The sequence below is a fragment of the Raphanus sativus genome, chromosome 3 (genome assembly GCF_000801105.2).
Source record: "Raphanus sativus cultivar WK10039 chromosome 3, ASM80110v3, whole genome shotgun sequence".
Taxonomy (NCBI): Eukaryota; Viridiplantae; Streptophyta; class Magnoliopsida; order Brassicales; family Brassicaceae; genus Raphanus; species Raphanus sativus.
This window is the reverse complement of record NC_079513.1, coordinates 9,465,392-9,486,964: the sequence shown is the minus strand read 5'-3', so window position 1 is coordinate 9,486,964 and position 21,573 is coordinate 9,465,392. Positions and strand designations below refer to the sequence as shown.

Here is a 21,573-nt window from a genome sequence, read left to right as displayed (position 1 = left end):
TAACTTTACAAAAGTATTAACAAAAGTATTAAGGGAATAAAAATAAATTTAACTTTCTTCTTCGTTTCTCCTCCGCTCCATTAGTTATATAAGAGTTGCAACGGGTTTTGTTTGATGTTTTAATTTAATACAGAACATAAAATAATAATCATTTTATTATAATTTTATGATTGATGTTCATATATTGTGTGAGATTTTTTTATAATTAAAACAATATTTTCATACATAAGTTCAATCTAAAATTTGTATTTTATAATCATGGTACATAGATGAATTTATTTATTTATAGTTTTTATTCATGATTTTTATTAAATAATTTATTTTACTTGTTAGATTTTATAATTTATTTTTGTTTAATATTTTTTCTTAAAAGTTGCTTGGTTCTTTAAAGTTGATAATTAACATGATGGCGACACATGAAAATTATATATTTAAAAAAGTGACTTGTGTTAATATATCAAATTTTGTGTAAATAATTATTAATATTATTAATACTAATTTTCTATTTTTAAAATCCTAACAAAAATAACTGCAAAAAATTATTTGATAGTATTTTTTCTAATATTGTGACATGTATTTAAATATGTAATGATTAAAAATATATGTACCAAAAATGAAGTTTGAAACAAATAATTTTTAAAAATTATTTAATGTTAAAAAACTTTTAAATTATTTAATCGTAATTTGTAGAAATTTTTCTTTTACAATAAACAAAAAATGGATTTGCAAAATAATTTATTTAATACTAATTTTGTTTCTAAAATCTTAATGAAATCTTATTATAAAATACTATACTGATCTTAGTTCTTCAAAGTTAATAGTTAACATGATTGTGACACATGACAAATATATATTTAAAAATATGATATGTGTTAAACTATCTCATAAACTATATATATATACTAAGATAACAAAAATGATTTTTGTTAATAATGAATCATAAAATATTATTTAATAGTAATTTTCATTTTTAAAAATTTTAAACAAAATTTAATTGCAAAATAAGATTTGATAATATTTTCCTTTTAATATTTTGACATTTTTCAGAATATTTTATGATTAAAAATATTTACACTATGAAACTAAAAATTAATTTAAAATTAATTAGTAGCAATTTTAAGATAAATACCATTTTAAAAATCCTTAAGAAAAATGTTTGTAAAATATTTTATTTAATAATATTTTATTTTTTAATTAGAATATTATTTTTCAATTTACCCTAGTTTTTCTAATACACATTTTTTATTCTGAATTTTGTTAGAGTAATGTCATTTACTAAATTATTTTTTTCTCTATCTTCTTTTTCGTAATTTTCATCTATTTTGAACATGTTTTTTTCTAATACATGTTACTAACATAAAATTAAGAGCTATCAAATATTCATGTTGTTGATAAAGATAATTTACGGAGCAATGAATACATTAGTATGTAAGGTTTCCAGTTTCTAAATTAAATAGGAAAACTGTCAAAAATACCACATTCATACTATTACTTTTAATGTTTAAATTAACCACTATTACTCTTTCATTTTTAAAAAAGGAAAAAACATTTATAACCCTAGAATTAACATCGACAAAAAAAATCCTAGAGTTAACTAATCTAAACTTAGGGTTTATAATTGAGAGATAAGATAGGGTTTTGGGTTTAGGTTTAATATTCTTACATATATAAAAATTATATATGAAGTTTTTAAAATAATAATACTTATTTTAAGAAACAACATTTTTATTAATAAACAAAAATTTTCACAATTTTAAAATAATTATAATTGCCATTTTCAAAATTTGTTTTTTCAGTATCACTAATAATTTTACAATTTTAAAGTAATGGCAGATTTTTATTGACACATTCATTATCTATATTTTTAATTGAAACATGTCACAATGATATCAAATGAAGTATTTGAAGTTATTTTTGGTTTATAAAATTTTAACACAAAATATTAAATATTTAAAGTTACTTAGTTATGAAAAAATAAAGTTACTTTTATAGTTTTTTATTTATAATTTTTAAAAAGAAAAATTATGTATTTTATAATTAGTTTTTCTAAGATTTTTATAAATATAACTAGTTTTTATGTTAAATTACTGATATTTTTTGTCTTATATGTACAAACACATATTCATTATATTCACACATACTCATGTACGATAACAACTTCATAATTTTTTAAAAAATATGTTAGCATTATAAGATGTAATAACGATAATAAAAAAAGTGAATTTTATAAAAAAATTTAAAGAAGACACTCATGTAATATTTTTTCATGTAAATACTATTGCGTTTTGTAAAACCAATATATGGAAACTTAAACCTAAATATAGATGTGAAATATTTGTAGCTTTTGTCATAATTGCTTGCCATACAATTATATATTAGAAAGGAAAGTTAGTTAATTATAAGAAAATAATAAGAGTATTTTTTTTCAATTTTTTTTGGTTTAAGCTTTGAAAAAGTAATATTATTTATTTAATATTTAGTTTTTATTCGTGATTTTTATTAAATAATTTATAGTACTTGTTGGATTTTACAATTCTTATTTGTTTAATATTTTTTCTTAAAATTTAATATTTATCTTTTATAATTATCTTACTTTAGTATCACTAAAAAAACTATTAAAAGATAATTACTTTGAAATAGCTTTTTATAATTATTATTTTTGTTTAGACTTTAAAAGAAATTACTATCAATCTTTTAACAATATGTAATTGTAAAAAACTATATAATAGTATTTTTTATAAAATCCTAAAAAGAACTACAAAAGACTATTTTGTAATGAAAATTTTCTTTTCTAAATCTCTTTTAAATTATAAACAAAATAGAATTGTATAATTTTTTAAACATGTCACAATTTAAAAAAAAAATAAATTAACAAAGAACTAATTACTTTAAAATAGCTTTATACAATTATTTCTTGTTTAGAATTAAAAAATTGAAAATCACTATCAAATATTTTAACAATATATAGTGTAAAATACTAAAATTGGTAATTTTGTTTCTAAATCTTAAAATATACTTTAAAAGACTATTTTTGTACATTTTCTTAACATTTTTTAAATTCTAAAAAAAATGTAACTTATTTTTGACACATGTCACAATCTTAAAAATTTATTGACACATGTCGCAATCAAAAACTTTTAAAATTACGATAATAAGATTTTAACAATATATAATGTAAACTAAATGTTAATTTTTTAATTTCCTTTTTGCTAAAAATATTAAATCTAAATAGAACTTTAAATGATTATTTTCGTAATGAGAATTTTCCTTTTTCTTAATCTCTTTAATCTTAAAAAAGAAGAATTGTTCATATTTTGACACATGTCACAATCTTAAAAATTGATTGACACATGTCACAATCATGTTAATTAGTAATTTTGAAAACCAAGTTTTATATAATAAGACACACTGTCATCAGTTAATTTTCTCCGAATCCAAGTTTATTTATGATAACTTTACAAAAGTATTAAGGGAATAAAAATAAATTTAACTTTCGTCTTCGTTTCTCCTCCGCTCCATTAGTTATATAAGAGTTGCAACGGGTTTTGTTTGATGTTTTAATTTAATAAAGAACATAAAATAATAATCATTTTATAATAATTTATGATTGATTTTCGTATATTGTGTGAGATTTGTTTTATAATTAAAACAATATTTTCATACATAAGTTCAATTTAAAATCTGTATTTATAATCATGGTACATAGATGAATTTTGTTTATTTATTTAATAGATACTTTTTATTCATGATTTTTATTAAATAATTTATTTTTGTTTAATATTATTTATTAAAATTTGCTTGGTTCTTCAAAGTTGATAATTAACATGATAGCGACACATGACAATTATATATTTAAAAATGTAACTTGTGTTAATAAATAAAAAATTTGTGTAAAACATTAGTAATATTATTTAATAGTAATTTTCTATTTTTAAAATCCTAACCAAAATAACTGCAAAATATTATTTGATAGTATTTTTTCTAATATTGTGACATGTATTTAAATATGTAATGATTAAAAATATATGTACCAAAAATGAAGTTTGAAATAATTTTTATATTTTAAAGTAATAGCAGGTTTTAAGAAACAAATTTTTTATTAATAAACAAATATTTTCACAATTTTAAATAATTATAATTGCCATTTTCAAATTTTTTTTCAGTATAACTAATAATTTTACAATTTAAAAGTAATGGCAGATTTTTATTGACACATTCATTATCTATATTTTTAATTGAAACATGTCACAATGATATCAAATGAAGTATTTGAAGTTATTTTTGGTTTATAATTTTTAACACAAAATTATTAAATATTTAAAGTTACATAGTTATAATAAAATAAATTTACTTTTATAGTTTTTTATTTATAATTTTTAAAATAAAAATTAAGTATTTTATAATTAGTGTGTCTAATTTTTTTTATAAATATAACTTAGTTTTTATGTTAAATTACTTATATATTTGTCTTATATGTACAAACACATATTCATTATATTCACACATACTCATGTACGATAATAGCTTCATAATTTTTAAAAAACATATGTTAGCATCATAAGATGTAATAAAGATAATAAAAATTGAATTTTATCAAAAGATTTAAAGAAAACACTCATGTAATATTTTTTCACGTAAATACTATTGTGTTTTGTAAAACCAATATATGGAAACTTAACTTAAATATAGATGTGAAATATTTGTAGCTTTTGTCATAATTGCTTATCATACAATTATATATTAAAAATGAAAGTTAGTCAATTATAAGAAAATAATAAGAGTATTTTCCAATTTTCTTTTGTTTAAGCATTAAAAAGGAATATTATTTATTTAATATTTAGTTTTTTATTCATGATTTTTATTAAATAATTTATAGTACTTGTTGGATTTTATAATTCGTTTTTGTTTAATATTTTTTCTTAAAATTTAATATTTATCTTTTATAATTATCTTACTTTTGTATCACTAAAAAAATTATAAAAAAACTTTTAAAGATAATAAATTTGAAATAGCTTTTTATAATTATTTTTTTAGACTTAAAAAATAAATTACTATCAATCTTTTTAACAATATGTAATTGTTTTATTTTTATTTTTGGTCACTTAAAAATTTATGTGGAATTTAAAACATTTATGTTATATATCAAGTTAAATATTTGATGAAGGATTTTGTCTTTAACTTATTATATTGTCATTTTATTTTGAGAGAAATTATGTGTTCATATAGAATTTACAAATATCTTAATTTGATATTTTAAATATAAAAATATCAGAAAACTATCTAAATAGTTTCAATTTTGAAATCATATGTACTTTCAATTCATATTTTATTTTATTTGAAATTATTTAATTTTTTAAGATTAATATATGTTAATCAATTTACGGTTATCTTTCAAACATTTAGTTTATTTAGTAAACAATATGTTGACATTCAATGATTTATAGAGTTAACTTATATATAGTATATGCTATTTGTGGATATTTCAATAGCATATAACATAATTTTTTTTTGATGAAATATTTAATTTATTGATCATCGCAAAAGAATTTTATGTACAAAAAATAATTAGTTCTTGAACTTCTATATAAAATATTTTGAAAATTTTAAACTATGTCAGCTATGTGAGCCCCAAACCAACGTTGCATCAAACCCTTCAGCTTTGGCTTGATGTGGTAGTTGGTCGACGTAACACGGTTCCTTAGCGTCTTGTCTATGATCCTCCCAAGCTTATCCACTGGTTTGCTGGTTTGTTGTGCCTCCTATCATTTCTTTCCCTCCAAATGTAGTAGATAGTAACTTGCAGCGCCAGTCTCAACAAAATAAAAGTGAGTCTATCATATGTACCATTGATCATCATCGTAATGGTAGTATCCCAGTCCGGGCAGGCTCACCCCCAAAGAGATTTCCAACTACTTGTAGCCAGAGTGTAAAGGTATATGGACATGCAAAAAATAAGTGATCTCTCATCTCGTCTGGCTCGTCACAGAAGATAACATAAATTTTTAAAAATGCATCAACTATGTTATTTGTTATTTTCAGTATCATATAACCTAAACTTTAAAATCATGTGTTTTGAGTTTACATATTTATAAGTTTTCCAAGTTTTATTTAAAATTATCCTTATTGGTTATATTTATTTCAAAATAATATATGAACATTCTCAATTATTTATAACATCAACTTATATATAATATATATTATTTGTGAATATTGTCAATTGCATATAACCTAAAATTTGAAATCACATGTTTTAAATCTATATAGTTATAACTGTTTTAAAATCTGGATTTTTATTTTTATGTTAAATTTCAATAATATTATAAATATTAAGTTAATTTCTATAACGTTTATTTTTTGTTAACCTACCTTATCTGATATTGATTTCTATTTCATTTTTTTTCAAATCTTTCAATATTTATTTAAAATTATATTTGTTAGTTATTTTATGTTAATTTAAAAAAAATTACATTAAGTAACTTATATATAATGTTTTTAATTTTTTAAGTTTAAATTTTCATATTGATTTATATTTTATTTTAAAATGAACATTTTTTGGTAATATTAACATTAATTAGAAATAACAAATTGAAAAAAATGATTGGCATATTTTTGGTGATTAAAAATAATACATTGACATTTTCAATAATTTATGACATCAACTTATATATTATTTATTATTTGTGAATATTTTAAATAGCATATAATACAAAAATTAAAATTACCTGTTTTAAATTTTTATCATTATAATGTCGAAAAATTTTGCATTTTTTAATTTTCGAAAATTTATTATATATTCAGTTAATTTTTAGTTTTGTTAGCTTTCCTTTTTTGATATTTATTTCCATTTTATTTTGAAACAAACAAATTTTTGGAATATTGACATTTTTAAATTATTAAACTTAAATAATGATTTTTCATATTATGATTTGTTGTTTTAAAATCCTCCGTTACAAAAAAAAAAAAAAAAAGATTAGTTGTTTTAAAATCCTATGTGTATACAATCATATTATTTAATATTTTCAGTAGCATATAACCTAAATCTTAAAAATCATGCGTTCTAAATTTATATAGTTTTAATGGTTTAGATATCTTGAATTTTTAATTTAATTATTATATTTTAAAGATATTTTATGTTAATTTCGAAAATATATTATATATTAAGTTAAATTATATATAATTATTTGACTTTTGTAAGTTTAACATATTCAACTTGATTTCACCACATAAATATATCTATATTAGATGTTTAATATAACATTTCTATTTCTTATATTGTATATTTATTTATTATTTAGTTTTCTTTATATTGTATATTGTATTTGTTTTTATTTTTTATTAGTAATAAGGCCACATGTCATCTTTTGAAAAAAAAATTCCGATGATGTGCACGCTCCTGGAGCTTCAAAAGCCTCCATGTTAGTTATTTTTTATGTTAATTTACAAAAAAATAGTTTAACATTATGTAACTTATATATAATGTTTTTAATTTTTTAAGTTTAACTTTTCATATTGATTTATATTTTATTTTAAAATGAACATTTTTGGTAATATTAACAATAATTAGAAATAACAAATTGAGAAAAATGATTGGCATATTTTTGGTGATTAAAACTAATACACGGACATTTTCAGTAATTTATGGCATCAACTTATATATATTATTTATTATTTGTGAATATTTTAAATAGCATATAATACAAAATTGAAATTACCTGTTTTAAATTTTTATCGTTATAATTGTAGAAAAGTTTTGCATTTTTTTAATTTTCGAAAATTTATTAATATATTCAGTTAATTTTTAGTTTTGTTAGCTTTCCTTATTTGATATTGATTTCCATTTTATTTTGAAAAAAAACAATTTTTGGAATATTGACATTTTTTAAAATATTAAACTAAAATAATGAGTTCTCATATGATTAGTTGTTTTAAAATTCTACTAGACCTTGACCCCCCGACCGGGCGGGTATTTATTTTATGTTTTTAGATTTTATACTAAATTATGTATTTGTAATATTTAAACATAAATTTAGATTGAAATAAATCTTTGAGTTATAATAAAAATTAAAATTAAAAGTTTAATAAAATATTCTGATATAAATTTTAAATTTTCTAACTAAAATAACATAAGGGTGGGTCATTATTATTTTTTAATTCAAAAATCTTAGCATTCCTTAAAAACAAATAAATAAATGTATAAATACACAAGTATATAAACATATTTTAACTATAGTTTCTATTAAAATAAATTTGTTAAAGAAAAATAATATTGCGCTGTTATTGTTTATTTTTATAGCTTGATCCATGGCCGTATAAATATTTGTTTTTCTTATAAATATTTACTTTCACTTTAAATTATTTTTTGTGCTAATGGTATTATATATTTTTTAAAAAAAAAATTAAAATGTCTTACATACCTTTTTATATAAAATTTTAAAACATAACAATTTTATTTATTACTTTAAATAATTATATTTTGTGATTTTAATTGTCTATTATATCACAATGTATCATATAAAAAATATAATATTTATAACTAATTGGACTTATATTATGAAGAAGTATACTAATTATGATGAATAAATTTTTTATATTTTATTTCTCTGTTATATAAATTGATAACGATGTGTGCTTTTTTAACATTTATTATTAAAAAATATTTAAAAATATTAATACATTAATATGAAATCTGTTAGGAAATATATTGGAAATTTATTTTGGTTAAGATTCGAGTAAGGAAATCTATTATTTAAATTAAGAAAATATATTAAATGATAAACCCATTATATCCAAATATATGTTCAATAAATATTTTAGTGGTATTCTAATGTAAATAAGTGGTAAAACTAAGGAGTATTTTTATTTTGTATTTCTATTTTAAATATATAGACTAAAGCTTGACCCACATAACGGATATTTGTGTTCTATTTTAAAATTTTGTTTGTATTAAATGTTAGTATAAGATAAGCATGTAAGTTTAGACATATTACATAATTGTTAATAAGTCCAAATATTAATTACATTGGATAATTTTATTCTATGTGATCTAACTGTTTATTATATCATCGATATTGAATATAATATAAGCAAATCTTACATATATAAATTATATATGAACACCAACGCTGTTGTGCTTTTTAATTATCCAAATTATTATTGACAGAGTTTTCAATTTCTTTAAATTATGTTGGTTGCTCTAGTTTATTTTGGATAATGAATTATTAAACTATGAAGATTAATTTGTGTCCATACATGTATATTTGTCAGCTGTGAGTATATTGTGTGATAGTTTTATATTATGCAGCTACATGTTGTAACAATGGACTAAAAAGCCCGACATTACTCGAGGTGAACATCAAAAGCAAAAAGTCAGTAGTAAATACTTTAATGAATATCTAGTTTATTGAAATATGAATCAAAAGGAAGCAATTTAGGATCATATAGGAATAGATTTGTAGGCAGTATCTAGTTGACTGAAATATGAAATATAATTATCATATATTCTGTGTAGATTCTTTAACGATAAAATGGGAAGTCATCACGATATCAGGCAATACTTTGGATCCTAACTAAAAAGAACATTCAATATAGATTTTTTTTAATTGTTGTTGCCTTGTTTTTAGCTAATCGATTTAGGAAAAAATCATTTATAAAATAAGAAAAGACAAAAAATGTTTATTGTTAGGTTTATTAAATAACTTCAGTGGCATTTCAATGTAAATAAGTAATAAGTTTTAGGGTTATTTCTTATTTGTACTTCTGTTTTAATAGATTAGATGTGTCTTCAATCATATCTGTAATAATAAAGTTGACAAGAAGTCTCCACAGGCGTCCACGTCTCTTCTCTCCTATGCGCAAACTTCGACACGTGTCGACCAGTGAAGACACCTTCTTCTTTTCCTCTTTTCTCCATTCTCGCGTCTTCTTTTTTTTTCCATGTGATTTGTACGTGGCCACAGGTGTGCTGTTTGATAATCTTGGGCCCAAGCTAAAATTCGCAGGCCCGATAGGTTTTATGTAAGCGTTTTCCGGTCTCATCTTCTCGACGATGTCGCCTCCTTCTTCTTCCTCTCCATTGAATTCTGTAACGTTTGTTTCAGCAGTATTAAATACCATCTTCAATTCTGTCATTACGCTCCGCCCACCTCTCTTCCCTCTCTGTCATTTAATCTCAATAAGAGCGGCCTGTGTAACCGATTGAAGCTTCCCCTATAAATAAGGGTTATTGGTGAAATGGAGATTCACACAGTCGAGAATTCTTGCTTATCTGCAAAACACCCGCGAAACCTTCGAAAATGGCGTCTTCCTATGTTCTTCTCGGCAACCTGAAAGCTGGCCGTTGCTCAAACATGGCGGAGGTGCGTCTCCTGAGGTTCTGGGAAGCTCGCAACGTTCATAAGAACAATGAGCTTATGAGTGTGGACCTGCTTCTCCTCGATGAACGTGTAATCCCCACAGTATTGTTTTAATTTTTTAATCTCATTATTTCTTATTGAGCCTGTAACTGTTTCTTGTCACAGTCAACGCTAATCCACGGGAGCATCAACTCCAGCCAAAATTCAGGCTCTCTGACTCTCCGGTCTCCATCCGATTGGGTGATGGAACTTCTTTCGAAGCAAACCCTGACTGTGAAAAGGATATTCCGACTGAGTTTTTCCGTTTCCGCAATCAGGAGCAGCTTTTGGCTTTGGCAAACACCAACAGAGAACTCCCAGGTATTATTTTTATCTTTAGGCAAATTCTCCCTATTTCTTAATTGACATTTCTATTAAAGTTTGCTAATTTAATTTTGCCAGATGTTGTTGGTGGACTAATTTACCCTCTGGCCGGCTTAACGCGGTTGATATACTCAGCTCCGAGTTGACCTCTAAGGTGTTTGGAGGGAGCTATGGATTGTTGTACCCTTTCAAGTTCAGATCACTAGATGATTACGCCGTGTCACAGCTATGCTCTGTGCAGCCTGTCTACGTGGGAATAGGTTTGACTACACAGAAAGAGCTATTTGCTAACTGTGAGGGGAACTGGAAGCGGCTTTTGAGGTTCTTGCAGTCTGTTGAGCAATCCTCTGATATGGTTGAAAACCTGCAATGTATGATCTCAGTTTGTTTCTCTCTTTACTTTTTAATAGGTGAACTTTCATTTACTAAGTAGTTTTATGCATAGGGAACTTCTATGAAGAACATGTGGGAGTCTTAGGAGTGTAGCTGTGATTAATTTGGTTTAGAAGTCACAAATGCATTTCTCTTATTCTTTATGCAGATGCAAGTTACAACGGGAAGCTATCACACGTTGCTAATCAACAACTCAAAGGTTTATTCTTGCGGTACGAGTTTGTCTGGTGTGCCTACGCATGGCCCAGAAACTAATCAGTGCGTAGCATTTAAGTCTACAGAGTTTCCGTTCTCTGCTCGAGTTGCTCAGGTCTCAGCCACTCAGAACCATTCTTCTTTTGTATTGCAATCTGGAGAGATTGGTAGCTTCTATTTATACCAAAAACCTGTCCTATTGAATCTATGTTTTGCTTGTCATGTTCATTAATCTGTTTGGAATCTGGCACAGGTTCTCACACGTGGGGATAACTAACACGTGGGGATAACTAATCGCATTTCCGTGGTCACGTAGATACTACCGTCCACTATTTAGGCCTAAGCTTGTTGAGGCTTTGAAGGGAACTCCTTGTAAGCAGGTAAAGACTGATACCAATCTATCTATAGACAACATGATATTCTAAAAATTGACAAACTCATCTTCTGTGCAAGGTTGCTGCGGGGCTGCACTTCACTGTGTTTCTATCAAGGGAAGGGCGTGTGTTTACATGTGGATCAAACACACGGACAGCTTGGCCATGACAATACTTTGGACAGTCCAGTACCCAAAGCGGTTGAGTTTTTTCAAAACATTGGCCCTGTGGTGCAAATTGCAACGGGACCGAACTATCTTCTAGCTGTGACGTAGGATGGCTCGGTTTACTCCTTTGGCTCTGGTTCTAGCTTTTGTCTTGGTCATGGATAGCAGCAGGACGAGCACCAGCGCGTATGATTCAGAGTTTTAAAAGAAAAGATGTTCATATACTCGTCTAAAACATCATTTGTTGTTAAAGTTAACATATATTAATTATTATTTGTCACATTATTGAAACTATTTATATATTACTTTAAAATATTATTTTTATAATTTTATCACATTACATTATTTTCAGTTGATTTATTTTGGAGGTGGACTAATTTATTATTGTAAAAAAATCAATTATTGTAATTGTATTAAAGTTATACTCTTGAAAAAATTAAATTAGTTTTTCTTACTTTAAGATTTTCTTCAACTATTTCAAAGTAAAATAGAAATAAAAAGAAGAAATATCATTCACTACATTTTTCTTAACTTTTTAATTTCATAGTTTCGTGTTTTCTAACAAAAAAGTGGTAGTGATACCAAAAAGTCAAAAAAATTGACAATTTAATTTTTAAATAAAAGCATATTATATTTATAATTTCATTTTAAACTAAATTTCTAAACTTTTAATAAAATTAAAATATATTATAATATTTAATACTCCCCGCCCGTAGGGCGGGCCAACCACTAGTTATTGAATATTTTCAATAGCATATAACCTAAACTTTAAAAATCATGCGTTCTAAATTTATATAGTTTTAATTGTTTAGATATCTTGCATTTTTAAGTTAATTATTATATTTTAAAGATATTTTATGTTAATTTCGAAAATATATCATATATTAAATTAAATTATATGTAATTCTTTTGTAAGTTTACCATATTTAACTTGATTTCACCACATAAATATGTCAATATTAAGATAGATGTTTAATATAATATCTCTATTGCTTATATTGTATATTTATTTATTATTTAATTTTCTTATATTGTATATTTAAGTTTTATTTGTTTTTCTTTTTTTAGTAATAACGCCACGTGTCATCTTTTCAAAAAAGAATTTCCGATCGTTAAACGTTACTATCTAGGATATATAGATCGTATATATCCTAGATAGTAACATTGATAAATAAAATTTTAATACTATTCCATAATTCGGAATAGTATGCAGCTACAGCGAGATAATATCGTTAAACGAGTCCGAACACTTAGTGTTCGGTCGTTAAACGAGTCCGAACACTAGGATTGCTGACACTATTTAACGGTATTTAATCATATTTTATGACAACAAGTCAATAAATTAACCCAATAAACGAGTCTGAATAAGTGTTCCCGAATGGTTTGGGATTTACTTTTTACTATAAATATATTTTTGATCAATATTTAGAAAATAAAATAAATATTAATATTTTTTAAAAAATGACTATTTACTTCATGAAGTATTGGCCATCACATGGCTAACCATGTAAACTAAACTAATGTATACCTAACTACGATAAGTGTATGTTATGCATGACAACATTCCTCAACTTAAAGATGTTATGTAGTTAACATTACGAGTTTAATTTCATTAATCCAAAAACTTATGTACATGTGATAGACCGTTTAAATATCTCATTTCATCAATTAAAATATGACCGACCCAACCGTAATTTAACTAAAATTATATTTTATCCCATGTTTTAAAAGTGTAAAAGTATTTTTAACACAATCTAATTTACAAAATCAATATACTTTTACATTTTTAATATGTAGTGTTTTAACATTTTTATTTAAGTGTATAATTATATTATTTTTATTTATATGAAATATGAAAGTTATATAAGATATTACATAATTTGTTTTTTTTTAAATAATTTAAACTTGTTTTCCTATGAACTTTTAATAAATGTTCTCTAATTTTTTAATTAGTTTTTGGATATAATCTATTTGATAAATTTTTAATTATAAAACTTATTTGACGTCAATCTATTGACTATAACATTTTATTTGTTTAAAACTTATTGGAAGTCTTTAAACCAAATATAATCCTCGCGTATATAATTAATAATTTTATATTTTCATAGTTTTAATAAAAAAAGTTATCTAAGAATAAGAATCTAATATGAAAATTTGACTAAGTTTAAATGAATGCAATTTTAGTTTATGAAAATAGAAATAAAATAATTCATTAATTTAATTTATTTTATATCAAACAAATAAAATGTTAGAGTCAATAAATACATCAAATGTTTTATATTAAAAATTGATCAAATAAGTATATATCAAATAATTAATAAAATGAATTACATAAACTTTATTAAATAATACCTTATATAACTTTCATATTTAATGTAAATAAATTAGTATAATTATATAGTTTCATATACACTAAAATAGTCTTACGCTTTTAAAACGAGGTCGAAAACTAATTTAAGTTAAGTTAACGTCATATTTTAGTTGACAAAATGAGAGATTTTAACTGTCTCTGACATCCACATAAATTTTTGAAGGAATAAATTAAACTTTTTATATTAACTATATACCATTATTAAGTTGAAGGATATTGCCATGCATAACATATATTTCCTGTAGCTAGGTATACATTAGTTTAGTTTGCATGGTTAATTATGTGATGGCCAATACTAGTCAGCAATCATTTTTTAAATATTTTTAATTACATAAATATTATCTCAAATTATATTTTTCATGATTTATATTTATATTAACTGAAAACCAAATAATAATTTAAAATGTGAGACTGAATGGGAAAGAAAATAATATTTGCCATAAAGATATTATTGATTCTATAATTATAATATACATAAATATTTGAAATGGCATAGAGCAATCATGTATATTTATTTAAAAAATTTCTTTTGTTATGACTAACTTGAAATTAAATAAACATTTCAAACAATATTAGATTGAAAATTATAATTATTATTGTTGTTTGATCATAACTAAGCTAAATCGAATCAAACTTCTCAATTTTGAATATTATGACATTTTAAAATAAATAGAACATATAATTTTTCTAATAAATTTGTTTTAGTAAATTAATTTATTTCAAAAGTTAAATGATTTTTTTTATAAATAATTAGTTCTAGAATATATTTAGTCTTTTCTATAAATACCATATTTTCATTTTAATTTACTCACAGCTTCAACATATAATTTTATGTTTATGTAAATTATTATATTTATATAATATGTATTATGTTAATATATAGTTTGTAGTTTAAATATGTATTAGATATTGACCCGCGCTTCGAAAGTGCGGGTTTGGTTTCGTTAAAAAAAAATTCTTAAATAAAGTTTTATTAGATGAGGTGTATGAACATATTCATCTGTATGGAATCATTATTAGTAATGGATGCTTTTAAATACATTATCAAAATAAAAATTTTTGTATCTACGGAGTCGATCTAACATGTTTTTTTGAGATGAATATGTTCCACAATCTGTTGCTGGATTCAATTGTTATAGGCGTGCGTTGTTCCACAATCTGCTACAGATCTACTGAATGGTTCACTTTATGAAGTATGTATTGATCTTTTATTATCTATGGTTCACTATAAGCATACATATGTTTTAATATACAGCTTGAAGATACTTCTTCATTTCCGGATGCAACTACAAGTTTGGTTGGATAGACTTATCAAGATTTTGGGTATTTAAGATCTTAAAGAGCAGTTATTGTATCGACAATCTATTCAGTTAAAGTAAATATAATTAATATAATATAATATTTATCCAGTTAAAGCAGGTTCCATAACTGTTTTCCATAAAAAATTTATTACGTATTGTATTCAAAAGTAATACTTGTAGATCAAGCATTCTCATTTGTTTAAATTTTGGGTATTTAAGATCTTACAGAGCAGTTATTGTATGGACAATCTATTTAGTTAAAGTAAATCTAATAAAATGTATCACGAGCAAATCTAAACAAATTTGGTCTTTAATAGTAAATAATTTTTAGCAGAATATATTACTTATTAATAATGAATGTTAAATCGTATAAACAGTATATTGTTTTCGAAAAATAATATATCAAAAAACTATTCTAATAATTGTTTGGAAAACATGTTTTTTTTCTTATCGGCCACATTACAGACTCATATAGACTCTGTAAACCATGTTGGAGGGATCACATCCATGTGAACAATTTTCTTGCAATGCGTGCTAGACTGTCCGCCTTTTTATTATGTTGTCGTTGTACATAGATAACCTCTGATGATGTGAAACTTCTCTTTAGACTCCTAATGTCTTCTAGATAACTTGCAAAGGCTAGCCATTCTTCTGGTTCAGAAACCATCTTCACCAATTGAGAACAATCCGTTGCAAAAGTAACATTATATTGTCGGAAATTCTGCATACATTACATTGCCCACACAAGAGCCTCAATCTCTGAGTGAAGAGGTGACTGGCTCGATCTTGTGTTTCTCGCTCCCATTAATCCATCAAAACCTTCCAAAGTGCTATACCATCCTTGTCCCGAGAAAACTTCTTTATCTTTCCATGATCCATCCAAGAAGCACCATCTGCCTGGAATGACTGGGAGTGGAGAATTAATGTCTGGTCGAACTTGATCTGATCTCTGATCAGATGAAATTTGTGCGTCAAGCCAGAGCCGTGATTCTGTTTCAGCCAATTGAAGAGTATCTCGAGGATCTACATCCAAATTACTGAAAACTTTATTATTCCTTGCCTTCCAAATATACCATAGAATCCACGCATAGTGATGATCTTCTACTACCTGAGGGAGCCGCCAGAATAGGTAATCCATATTTACAAATAAAGATTTATTAGGGAAAAGATCCGGACTCGATGGAATCCTAGATAATGCCCAGACTTGGATCGCCGGTGGGCATTCAAAGAAGACATGATTAATAGATTCTTCATGATCTCCACATCTAGTGCACGTAGCATCCCCCTGAATTCCTCTTGCCTGCAAATTTTTTGTTACCGCTATACAACCTGAAATCAATTGCCACAAAAAATGTTTCATCTTTGGCGAGCATCCTACTTTCCAGCAGAACGCCTTCAACGGGTCTGTTGATGGGCCGAATTCTGCTGCTGTTCCTACTCTATCCGGATACACTCTTTTGATTTGATAAGCCGATTTAACTGTGTATTTCCCATTATTTGTGAAGTGTCATCCGTCCCTATCCACTGTTTGAAATTTACTGAGAGAAATACTTAGAATAATGTTCACATCCTCAGGGTCTACCAGACTTTGGATTGTTTGAATATTCCATGTCCTCGAATTTTCATTGATGAGTGATGCCACCGTAAGGTCCGGGAAAGCATTGTGTTGATTTTTATTTGCTGGTCTCGGGCGAATAGATGGGAGCCATGGATCATTTGATACTGAAATGGATGAACCTGATCCCACCCTTTTGATTAGTCCTTTGCTAACCAGAGATCTAGAAGAAACGATACTTCGCCATCCATAGAACGACGAGTACGATCAAATTGGCTCCAAAGGTGATGCATTCTTAAATACCGACCTTTGAAGACCCGGGAGAATAGAGTGTGAGGTTTCTCTATTAATCTCCAAAATTGTTTTCCAAGCATAGCAGTATTACCTAATCCTCCATCTTCCTTATTTCGGCATACTTTGTCCCATTATTGCCAATGCATCCCCCTAGTTGATCCTCCTGGGCTCCACCAGAAACGTGCCACTGGACTCGTGAGCTTCTTTATTACATGGTTAGGTAAGGCCGCCACCACCGATTTAATAATCACTTCTTTTCCTCCCTTGGAAAAGAATTTAAAAGTCCATCCATTGACCCTATTATCTAATCTCTCTTGGACAAAACCGAAGACCTGCACTTTGGATCCTCCTAGAGCTTCCGGAATTCCTAGATAAAACCCCATTCCACCTTGATTTTGTATCCCTAATATATCCCTTAATTTCTGTCTGGCCGGTTCATCGATTTTGTGCCCAAATTGAATTGAAGACTTCTCAAAATTAATTTGTTGTCCTAATGCATCCTCGTATTCTTTTAGAATTCTAAGGATTGTCTGGCACTCCTCTCTTTGTGCCTTGCAGAAGAAAAAGCTATCATCTGCGAATAGCAGATGGGAGATAGCAGGGCAGGCCCTTGCAACCTTGATGCCTGTTAATTGTTTTTCTCGTTCGGCTTTCCTAATGTTTGCCACCAAAGCTTCTGTACAGATAATAAATAGATAAGGAGATAACGGATCCCCTTGGCGAAGGCCTCTCTGAGGGACTATATGTCCCTTTGGGCATCCATTCAACAGAATCCTATATTGTATCGAGGAAATACATTCCATCATAAGCTTTATCCAGTGCTGGTCGAAACCCATCTTTGCAAGAATCGCTTGAATAAAGGTCCACTCCACTCTGTCATAAGTCTTGCTCATATCCGTTTTAATAGCCATGAATTTTATCTGGCATGATTTGTTAGTCCTCAACCCATGAAACATTTCTTGAGCAATAAGTATATTATCCGATATCAATCTTCCAGCCACAAATGCCGACTGCGTTTGGGAGACAAGTGATGGTAGATAAGTTTTTAATCTCTGGCATAAGACCTTAGAAATAATATTGTACCCTACATTGCATAGACTTATGGGTCTTAGCTCTTTCATTCTTGTAGGCCTCTCCGTTTTGGGAATTAAACATATGTTGGTGATGTTCAACCTTTTATCCAAAGTTCCTGAAGTAATAAAATTAATAACCAACTCCAATAACTCCTTCTTGACTACATGCCATGAGTGTTGAAAAAACAAAGCCGTCATCCCATCCGGCCCAGGAGCTTTCTCTGGATGCATCATAAATAGAACCTGACGAACCTCTTCCTCAGTTGCTAATCTGAGTAACCTCTGATTAATTTGGTGAGTAATGCTAGGTTCTATTTCTTCTAAAAAGCCATTAGCTTGCGATGGAGACTTGGTCTGAAATAAATCCTCAAAATAGTCCATTGCAACCTTTTCCAATCCTTGATCCTTTACTATCCAATTCCCATTTTCATCATAAAGTCCTACAATTCTATTTCGAGCTCGACCTTGTTTTGTCAGCCCATGATAGAAGTTGGTATTGAGATCCCCTGTTGTATTCCACAAATTTCGACTTTTTTGATACCATTATTCCTCTTGATCTTTGTATGCCTCCTGTAGCTTTCTTGAGATATCCAGAATATCCTCCTGAGTTCTATTATTATCTGTTTATACTTCTTCTAGAGCCTTCTGAAGCTCACTAATTTTTCCATTTCCATAAGGAGGATTATTCTTACGCCACGTAGAAATATCATGCCTGCAATTAATGATTTTGGAAACAAAGTCTTTCGATGTTCCTCTTGAATCTCCTCCTATCAAATTTCCCCAACCCTTCTCTATGGATTCCATCAACCCATCCTTACCGATCCATCTTTTATCAAAACGAAATTGTCCCCTTCGCTTTTGGATTTTGTCCTCGAGGTAGGCCACAATTGGCCTATGATCAGAACCCACCATCCCTAAGTATTCGGTGTAAGAGCAGGGAAAAAGTGTATGCCAGTCTTCATTTGCTAGTGCTCGATCTAATCGGCATTTAACCATTACTTTGTTCCTTCTTCCTTGCCATGACATTTTATTTACTCGGGCTGGGAATTCTAGTAAACCAGTGTTCCGAATCATCTTTGACCAGCAAATGAATTTTGAATTGTAGGAAACAATTAGGTTAGAAACAGCCAATACCAAATATTATGATCATGTGTAAGTATTACCTTGGGGAGACAGAGCTAACTTTAACTTTACATGTTTCACAATACCAAATATGTGTAACAACATCCTTTCTATAGACCTTCTTGACGGTTTTTGAATGGGGAAACACCTTCTTGTTGCATTCTAGACACCCAAAATAATACCATCCCCAATCAGTGTCAATGGCATAGATTGTGACAACAATTCTGCATAGCTTTTCATCCTGCAAAGACCATAGACATATAAAGATTGTAAATAAGCACGACAATACAGTTTTCTGAATATCAAAGAATTAATTTTTTTGTAAAATTAAACCTTGGTAGATTCAAACAACTCACGAATGTTTTTTTGTGGAAACTGCATCAATTTATCACGTTTCATCTGCAACATAAGCTTGTTGTCCTCTGATTCTGATATTGCTAAAGCTAGGGAATCATCACACTCTCTGCCATCAAAATATGGATTTTGTTAGAAAATTAAAAAGTTGCTAATTAGAGAGATAACATAATTTTTTTATTGATATGTATATAAACCTTTGTTTAAACTCATCTGCTTCTGGTATTTCAGGATTGATAAAGAGCTGACTTTTATCGAAAGCATTGGAGATCTGGACTTCTCCTAGTTAAGAATAACATTCAGAGTTAACAACCATGTTGATTTATATCTCAATCAGGTAAAATATATTACTTATATACAATGCAAAATATATATCTCTGTATTGCCCAATCTTAGCGAATCTTAGAAGGCATAATTCCATGCCATCTGTTTCTTGACTAACCGAGTGAATATTCTCTGCAAATTTTCCCCATAGGCAGCAAGCTAATCTTTGACCACTGAAAAATATATATACTATACTATTAGATATTAAATTATACAAACATATTATTAGTATATAAAAATACAGTATTCATAAACTTACCAATCAACAAGTTCGAATCAAGCAAACCACTTTGTATTGAATCGAAATCAACAATATTAAGAAACATGTTTTCATCACGGTGGGTAGAGTCCGTTATTTTAGTGCTGTGAGTAAAAAATAAGCGATACTTGTGACCAGTTGATCGGTATGAACCATTCCCAGCACCAGAAACACAGAAATGATCAATGTTTCTCCACGCTCCAACACGAACATGCTTAGCCAATTCAGCCATATAGATCTTCTTACATGAGGCATGGATTTTTGTTCCCTATAATAAAATACGGTTAGTTTGTTTCAAAACATATAAACTTCAGAAACATAGATAACTTACATGTGCATCACTTAGGATGAGTTCCATAGATTCACCAACACCTTTCATAAAGAATCTCCATGAATGGAGGATTTTCACTTGAATGCGCCAAGCAGTTTTGTGCGGTTTGATTTCGTTCAAGAAAGATAGTTGCATATTGTTTGCCATTTTTATGTATCATGATGTGATATGTTTGATGAATTTAGGGATTAACACGAGTTGTATTTATAATACGAAGCGTCGCAGTGGTTATAGGGTACGCATATGTAGGGTTGAATATTAAGAAGATTTGGTAGGATTTTCTAGTTGGAGTAATAAGGAATTTTTTTGAATACTTGATTTATATGAATTAATAAGATTTACAAATCACGTTAAAATAGGTAACAAAAAATGTTTTCAAACACATTGATCACGTATTGTAGTTAATACTAAACATGTATATCAAGTATTCAAAGATTTAATATTTTATGTATATAATATTGTATATAACATATTGCTTGGAAAATCTATTCAGTTAAAGTAGGTTAGATATTGAAGTTTTAATGAACTTAAATTGTATAGATAATATATATTTTATATATTCTAATAATATTGGTTTAATTAATTAACAAAATGTGGATATTATCAATATTATCAATATAACTGAATACATTTGTTCAAATTTTGTCACGATTTCGTAAACAGATACTTGAACTTTGATAGATGAGAATGAAGTAATAAAGAAGAGACTTGTCAGATTAAGGATGAACGAAGAACCATACTCTGC

General features: G+C 26.8%; 3 protein-coding genes and 1 long non-coding RNA gene across 4 annotated transcripts; 2 read left to right on the top strand and 2 right to left on the bottom strand.

Moving 5' to 3' along the window:
* The first annotated feature begins 10,292 nt into the window (after positions 1 to 10,292).
* Positions 10,293 to 11,548, top strand: LOC108833521 (uncharacterized). Its single transcript, XM_057006287.1, has 4 exons — positions 10,293 to 10,440; positions 10,518 to 10,731; positions 10,794 to 11,086; positions 11,257 to 11,548. Exons 1-4 carry the CDS (start codon positions 10,293 to 10,295, stop codon positions 11,361 to 11,363), a joined length of 762 nt encoding a protein of 253 aa, XP_056862267.1. The 3' UTR covers positions 11,364 to 11,548.
* Positions 11,549 to 11,576: 28 nt separating this feature from the next.
* LOC130494613 (uncharacterized) lies at positions 11,577 to 12,174 on the top strand. Its single transcript, XR_008943547.1, has 2 exons — positions 11,577 to 11,683; positions 11,757 to 12,174. It is a non-coding gene; the product is annotated as an uncharacterized LOC130494613 (long non-coding RNA).
* A 4,072-nt stretch (positions 12,175 to 16,246) lies between these two features.
* Positions 16,247 to 16,654, bottom strand: LOC108833522 (uncharacterized). The gene has a single exon (XM_018606933.1). It carries the CDS (start codon positions 16,652 to 16,654, stop codon positions 16,247 to 16,249), a length of 408 nt encoding a protein of 135 aa, XP_018462435.1.
* Positions 16,655 to 19,062: 2,408 nt separating this feature from the next.
* Positions 19,063 to 20,975, bottom strand: LOC130509955 (uncharacterized). Its single transcript, XM_057006286.1, has 7 exons — positions 20,829 to 20,975; positions 20,498 to 20,765; positions 20,112 to 20,196; positions 19,894 to 20,023; positions 19,679 to 19,801; positions 19,602 to 19,626; positions 19,063 to 19,352 (listed from the first exon to the last, which is right to left on the bottom strand). Exons 1-7 carry the CDS (start codon positions 20,973 to 20,975, stop codon positions 19,063 to 19,065), a joined length of 1,068 nt encoding a protein of 355 aa, XP_056862266.1.
* Positions 20,976 to 21,573: the final 598 nt, after the last annotated feature.